This window comes from Montipora foliosa, chromosome 4 (assembly GCF_036669935.1).
Source record: "Montipora foliosa isolate CH-2021 chromosome 4, ASM3666993v2, whole genome shotgun sequence".
Taxonomy (NCBI): Eukaryota; Metazoa; Cnidaria; class Anthozoa; order Scleractinia; family Acroporidae; genus Montipora; species Montipora foliosa.
The window spans coordinates 24,681,504-24,689,003 of record NC_090872.1 but is presented as its reverse complement, the minus strand read 5'-3'; the positions used below and the strand labels follow the sequence as shown (position 1 = coordinate 24,689,003).

The following is a 7,500-nucleotide window of genomic DNA, read 5'->3' as shown; positions in this document are numbered from 1 at the left end:
GAACCTAGAAAAATTAGTTTGCAATTGAGACTTTCCTTTTCTATAAGGTGTCGGGTAAATAAAGTAATTTCAAAAGAATCATCAGTTTTGGTTTGGCATGATCTACTTATCCTAAACATTCCTTACGTTTTGCTCTTTCACCTATTTATGTTCATGTTTAGAGAGACTAATCTCAATAGCTAGGGTCCCCTCACCCACCCGTCAACTGAACAAGGTGCTCTCACCTACCTTTCCCGTCCGACAAACCCGCGTGTTAACAAGGTCCCGGCTTCACCGACCTGCCAACCCCCCGGGGATTAATATATATTGGTTGGTTTACCTCAAATCCATGCTCAGCGATAAATATCTGGCCTTTGATTCTTATTAATTAAAGGCTGTTCTATTCAAGAAGTTTATAACTAGAAGTTTCCTCATGAGGCCTGAGTGTCTAACATCTTCGAGTCATTACAAGGTTAAGAAGAGACAAGAAACCCGAGACTTCTTCTCCGTAACCTTTTAAAACCAGGTTTTGCTGTATAATACATGACTTAATGACCTAGAGACATTTCGTGCATCTGCATCATGTAGTAGGCAAGGAGGTGTATGGGAAGAAAGGAACAAAAAAAAAAAAAACATGGTCGATTTGTGTGCAATGTAACGATGCAATGTGTTACGAGATCGCCATACTTCCACACCTCCTCGACCAGTTCAGCTTACAAAGGCGTGAACGCCAACGGTCACCGATCCGTCAACCCTAGGGTGATGAGAAAAGGCGCATTCTTCCTTTTTTTCTGAGGATTTCAGAATATAGCCTGGAACTAGCGTGAAATTTTCAATAAACAAATAACGGCAATGGTCGATACCGAAGTCATGGAAGAGATTTGTGATGCATGGTGATTGATCCCTGAAGTTATTATTGCCACAAGCAACTCTACAATACCAGCAGTCCATAATTCAGAAGTCTCGATCTGCGATGAAATGCCGCCCCTATTTTTAGGACGGCCAGCACTATATATTTGCGGGAAATCAACGTGGCGGTAGTGCTCCTCGCATGATTCACACGATTCACACGATTCACACGACACTTATGGGCTATGAGCTATCAAGGTAATTGGCTTCTTACAGTACCATGCATATCTATGAAATGAGAATCGGGGGTCTTCCCTTGTCATGGAATGGCAGAATTACCCAGAATTCTTTTTGGGCATAAACAAGGCGACTTGAGAAGCAGGAGATTGGTCCTCATGAAATGGCTGAAGCGCGGCCGGAGGAAAAAGCGAGAAGAAACTTTCTAGCCAGCTACGAAAGAGGAGCCCTGGTGTGTGTTGTTAACTTAGACTTTGATTTCTGAACAAGCTTTTATCATGGAAAATTCGCGACAAAGTAGTGCTCTTCCCGCTGTTATCCTCGTAGGAAAAAACTGGCCTTTCGTGATTTCTTGTCAAGGAAATGGTATAATATTTAGATTTACATTTGCAGGTTACCTGCCCTCTTACCACTAAAGTCAAAGTCTACATCACTATATGCCTATAAGCACATAGTTTCCTCACAGTTTCCTCATATTACTACTGTATAGAAGTCTGTCTTTTCACAATTTTCCTGCTATTGTATACGAAAAATACATGTTCTCTACAGTCTTAATCCTTCTCGATCATGATCTCCGCGGAAATTCCATTCTGCCCCTCAATAAACTCAGAACAACCAATTATGGTCTTAGTTATTTTTCTTACGTATCAGCTAAGTTGCGGAATGCGCTAACTGATTTTATCTGTACCACTGAGTTTACAGCGGCTTTTCTTTTTAATTAAAATGTCCTTAAATTTTGTGTATTTAGTTATGTATCTGTAGATGCTATGTATTTTTGCTGTAAATGTAATGTCTCGAAGATATTAGCCCTGCTTGTACTTATTCTGAAATTCGAGATGAAATAAAGTTTATGCATTGCACGTATGTTACCTTTAGCAGGGCGCGTGCGTACACTTTTTTCATCCGCGACTCCAGTGCCTACCATATGACACATAAAATGACTTTTGTCTTGAATATTTAGGCGATCGAATTCTTAGTACGTAAAGTTAACAAGGGCGGTCCTGAGCTGTGAGTAGGCGTGGAATTTATCTCATAAGGTTTAGGGGCCGCCATATCTCTCCATCAATGCCGTACCGGGAGGCGAGGTCGGTAGCAGAAAGCAGCGAAGGGCCAACTGCGTCCAAAAGCGATCGCACGAACCGAAATCCCGGGATGAATCGTTTGGTACGACGCTCCAGCGCCATGTCTGAAGGTACTGCGTTTTTTTCTTTTGTGCAAACATTCGTCAGCGCATGCGTTAATGTTCTGGCTTTCCAATACGTACCATACCAAAAAAAAGAAAACAAAAAGATGCTGATAATGGTCCGATGATAACTGAACGGAAATGGTTAGTAGGGCTAACGCTCACATGGTTTATATGGGGTAGAAACCTAGCTCTTCACATTATAATCTAATCAGTTAAGTCTGTTCAAATATAAGTGCTACACAGCCAACGTTTGCAAAAATGTAATTCTTCCTTGTTCTAGATAGCCAGTTTACTACCTACTAATTGAGTGCGACATCATCGTTAACTAAAATGGTGAGGCTCAATTCCTCTGCTCATTAGGGTCCAGACCGCAAGTGGCGTGTCTGAGAGTCTATGGGGGAGGGGGCGCATGCATGGTTGTTGAAACGGCGGCTATAACTTAGCCGGTCCCTACTGCATTGGAAAGCTTCAAAAATGGCAATAACAGTGTTCACATTGCGCACGGATTTTCGGTGAGTCGACTTGAATGAATGACAAACAGTTTGAAGAGTAAACGACAACACAACATCGCTGAGCACATCTCCTCCCTCTCTCCTTCCTTTAAAATGCTCAACTGCTCAAGAAACCCCTTAATTTCGCTTGCAAAAGCAAATCGGCTTTGACAAATAACTCATCCATCAACAACTCCGAGTCCTGTCTCAGTTAGAGACAAATACTTTCAAGCAGAAAGTTGTCCAAATCTGGCTTGGAAGTCCTCTTTTCTCAATGATGAAGTTAGTGGACACTGAAAACGGAGGTCTTGTAATCCAACATGTTATTTATCATCGTTTGTTGCTGCTCTAGTTTGAAGAATGATGAATCCGACTTACCAAGTTCCGATTCAAGATCCAACGCATGTGTCGACATTTGTCCCAGTGTCTTCATCACTGTTTAGCTAAGTCCTTTCTATATTCGCTTTTCGCGTCCTTTCGTTTCAATAAATTGAATGTTTGAGATAAAAGGATTCCGTCGGCATGGTTTAAAGGAGCGTGGGCCGCGGAGCGGATTCAGACACCTTCACAATTGAACAATTTTAAGGTGGCTCTGAGTCCGCTCCAGAGAATTTTAACTTTGTACTGAATTTTATTATTTTATAAAGATATTGATGAAATACCAGGATTTCTCCTTTTACTAAAATATCATATCTTTACCGCGCGCAGTGAACATATCATTTTTATCTTTCACATGTGAGGATATAGGTGTAGTCATGGTAACCAACACGATTAGCCAATAAAACGCGAGCTTTCTCTTTATTATGAGATACTTTTGTGCTTTAATATAATTCTTCTCTACTACATTAACATTTTTATTGCAAAATTTGACATTATCATGATTTGCTTTTCATAACTTTCATATCTTGTTTCATCTTACACAACATGCGTGTTTTAGCGGTTGATGACGACTTTTTCATCATTTCGAAAATGAATAAAACAAGTTGTTTTAAATCTCGACATATTTATTCAATATCTATATAAAAAACAGAACAGGGATACGAATTTTATCTTCTCTTGCTGAAAGTATCTCTCACTCGTTCGCTTCGCTCACTCGTGAGAGATACTTGCAGCGCTCGAAGATAAAATTCGTATCCCCGCGCGGCCATGTAATATCCTCTATTTAGCCTGCTAATTACATTCCAGAAACAAAAAATGCAAGGGGGTCACTGAGTTCGTTTTATAGAAAGTCGAAGGACAAAAAATGTATGGGGAGGGCGTTTTTAAATGTCACATTAATGAATGAACCTTGCTGAGCAATTATTGTCGTTTCATTTGGTACCTTTGCCGTTGCATGAAGCAGTGTTGTAGTGATAATCCTTTGAATAGAACATTTCCTCCAAATTCGTGAAACTCGTTTGAGCCACCTTAATACTTGAAGTAGGGTACATACTAGCCTTAAAACTACCTCGGACAAAACGTCGGGTATATTGTCTTTTCTTAACCTTATAATCACTCGAAGATACTAGACATTCAGGGCTCATGAGCAAACTTCTAGTTATAGACGTTTTGACTAGAACAGCCGATGATGAGATTGAAAGGCGATATTTTTTTATGGGAAACCCACCAATATCAATCCCAATAGGGTTGACGGGTCGGACGGTGAGGGGACCTTGTTCAAATCAGTCTATCTAAACATTCGGCCAATAAAATGGGCATAAGTCGATGAAAGAGCGAAACGTAAGGAACCTTGAAATCTAGATCTGAATGTTTAGGAAGGATAAGCAAATCATACGCCCGTCAAACTAAAACTAATGATTCTTTTGAAATCACTTTATTTAACCGACACCTTCTTGAAAGTGCAAGTCTGAATTGCAAACTAATTTTACTAGGTTGTGAATCACATGATCTCATAACAGGTCTCTCAGATGACTTGATTTCAGTATCTACAGTTGTCGTTACTTGTTTATTGAAATTTAAACCGTAGTTCGCGGCTATATCATGAAACCCTTAGAAAAATGAAGTAGGCGTCACTAATTAGCGCAACCCGACGTTCATCAGCCTGGGGCTGACGGGTTGGTGACCGTTGGCGTTGAAGGCCACGCCTTTGTAACCTGAATGGGTGGAGGCGGTGCGGAAGTACGGCGATGACGTATCACCACACCAACTGTTACACTGCTTGTAACAATTACGAGTAAGACCAGACACAAAGAAGCCAGTGTAGAAGGAATGGTCGCAGATCAACAGCTGGTAGGAGTAGGCAGTAGAGGCTCCTACGGCATCCCACAATCCTAAAGCACTTCCAGTCTCACCATACTGAGCTGCGGCTTTAACTGAGAGGTTGGATTTTCGCTTGAAATAAGCTTTTTTACCAGTCTGGTGGTCGACGAACATGATTTCTGTAAACTAATTAACAGGGAAAAAAATCAGATTTCGTTTTGTCAAAGTTTCTAGTAATTACACTACACTCCATTCAGTTAACTCTGTTTAAAAATATAAGTGCTACACGGCCAACGTTTGAATAAACGTAACCTTTCCTTGTACTTGTACATGTTCATTGCCGTGACTTTAACATCTTAAGTTCCCACGGCCTGCTCCCGTCAGACCTTGTAGCTCAGTCGGTAGAACCGCGGAGATCTAACCCGAAGGTCGTGGGTTCAATTCCCACCCTGGTCAGAGTTTTTCTCTGTCCTTGTGTGGGCTTAGTTTCATCAGTAGGGCTACCGCTCACATGGTTCATATGGGATAGAAATCCAGCACTTCACGTTACACTTCACTCTATTCAGTTAACTCTGTTTAAAAATATAAGTGCTACACGGCCATCGTTTGTATAAACGTAACCTTTCCTTGTTTCTAGTACTTAATTTGCCAAAAGGAACAAAGCATAGATTTCGCCATGTTGACCTGGGGATTCTGTGACAAAATCGTTATGCTCCTTAACAAGAGTCGAACCTAAGACTCTAAGTACTAGTTGGGATTCTCAACCACGAAGCTATAGGGCAGTACCATAGTTACTAACTATGGCCGTACGGAAGCTACGTTTACACCGTTTACACGAACACGTTTTCGATTCGACACGGTTTTAAGACTGCGAAATCGCGTTGAAAGCGATGCGGTTTCCGGAAGTGTATATATTGCCGGTAAAATCCGTTTTCAGATTGAATCCCTTTTAAATTAACCCAGGTTAAATTGGTGATGCTCATTTTTCCTAGGTTGAGTACGCACTCAGATGGATTGAAGAAACTTATTGGAGCCTAAATTAATGCGGTGTTCTTAGCCCAGTAAATTAAAGTAGTTTGCCAGTAAATTCAGTAATTGTAATCATTTTTAACTAATGAATATTAAACGTAGTTTACCAAGATGTGGACCTTTGGGGCCATTGGGGTTGCGACCTTAAGCCTAGATAAAAATTATGGTCAGGTTAGAATTAGTTTTACGTTATAGACCTTATTCATAAATGGTGGTCAATTTATAATTCTTTTGTCGAAGTGCAAATTAGCCTACCAAGCCTCGATACCATAGAGTGAATTGAAAAGATTTCTTGCTCTAAAATGAGGCTTGGTAGGCTAATTTGCGCGTGGACAAAAGAATTATAAATGTGACCGCCATTTATGAATAAGGTCTATTATACACAGATATAGATAAAAGAACTATGTTGGTTTGAGCATGTCCATCGCAGTTGCCGGTAGAAGTGAAGACACAGGACTACAGGTCTGGAGGGTGTAAGTTCGAATACTGGTAAGTGCATAGAACAGTTCTTTGTTCCCTCGCTGTGTTGTAACGTTGAGACTGAATTAAAAAGTGCATGAATGCAAAAACCGATAAGATGATACCAAACATTAAGAAGATGATGAGTTGAAATGCGTAAGACAGAGCTTGAGGAGGGAAGGTATATAGGTGTTTTCAATGCTTTTGACGGGGTTCTAAGTTGGGTCGAGTGCATATGCAAACTAGGTAAAATGCCGCTTGGTGAAAACGGACTCAACCTGAGAACGGATTTTACCTGCAACATACACGCAGCTAAAGTAACCGTTTTCGGAGTGTTAACGTCACGCCGGTCTCGTTCCCAGGCGCCATTACTGACGAATGGGATCTGGGAACGTGTCCTCCGCCAAATTGTTCTAGGAAGTTACACAATTTACATGAACGGATGACAAAGTAGAATTCCTTTTACTAGTTACTAATGAATATGAAGTCATCAAAACGACAATGAATGCGGCTTGGAAGTCGGTTCAGCAGAAATAAAAAGACATATATAATTGGATCGTTTCAGGGCAGAGTTGGAAGATCTGGAAAGAATTTTCCTCATAAGGTGGAAGAAATACATGAGAAATAAAAAAAAAAGAATCAAGCGATAAATCAAAGCCACGTATTGTTTGCCAAAAGCTCGACTTTTGACAACGTTTTTTCAAAACAATCCGCTTTCAACATGATAACGAACCCGGCCGGTGCCGTGTAAACGGAAAACGCAACCGCATCAAAAGCGATGCGGTTAAAAGTGAACCAATGACCTTGTAAACGCTACCTAAAATGCTACTAGAATATAGCTAGTTCGTTGGCTTGGTTATGATTATTACGAAGTTTAAAATTTGGCCCTTAAAAGTATAAACAAGTAATCGTATGGGTTCCTCGTAATATTAAGATTTATTTTCACTCCTTTTTTCAAAGTCTCGAAATTTTATCAAGACTTTGAAATCACTCGCGAAAATAATTCTTAATTTTCCTTGGCCCCATACGATTATCTATACTAATACTACAGGTAAGCAAGCAACATACTAA

General features: G+C 40.4%; 2 protein-coding genes across 2 annotated transcripts in view; one reads left to right on the top strand and one right to left on the bottom strand.

Annotated features, from left to right (window-relative positions):
- LOC138000413 (uncharacterized) overlaps positions 1-78 on the top strand; it is a 43,777-nt gene extending 43,699 nt beyond the window's left edge. Inside the window, exon 7 of the mRNA XM_068846813.1 lies at positions 1-78. This exon is cut by the window's left edge and continues 529 nt beyond it. The gene's annotated coding sequence lies outside the window, so the exon portion shown is untranslated.
- A 4,468-nt stretch (positions 79-4,546) lies between these two features.
- Positions 4,547-7,500, bottom strand: part of LOC138000418 (uncharacterized) — an 8,169-nt gene continuing 5,215 nt past the window's right edge. The window contains exons 5-6 of the mRNA XM_068846822.1: positions 7,498-7,500; positions 4,547-5,127 (exon numbers count right to left, since the gene is read on the bottom strand). The exon at positions 7,498-7,500 is cut by the window's right edge and continues 242 nt beyond it. Of these exons, the coding sequence (XP_068702923.1) occupies positions 4,759-5,127; positions 7,498-7,500 (372 nt within the window). The 3' untranslated portion in view covers positions 4,547-4,758. The remainder of the gene's footprint in view (positions 5,128-7,497) is intronic.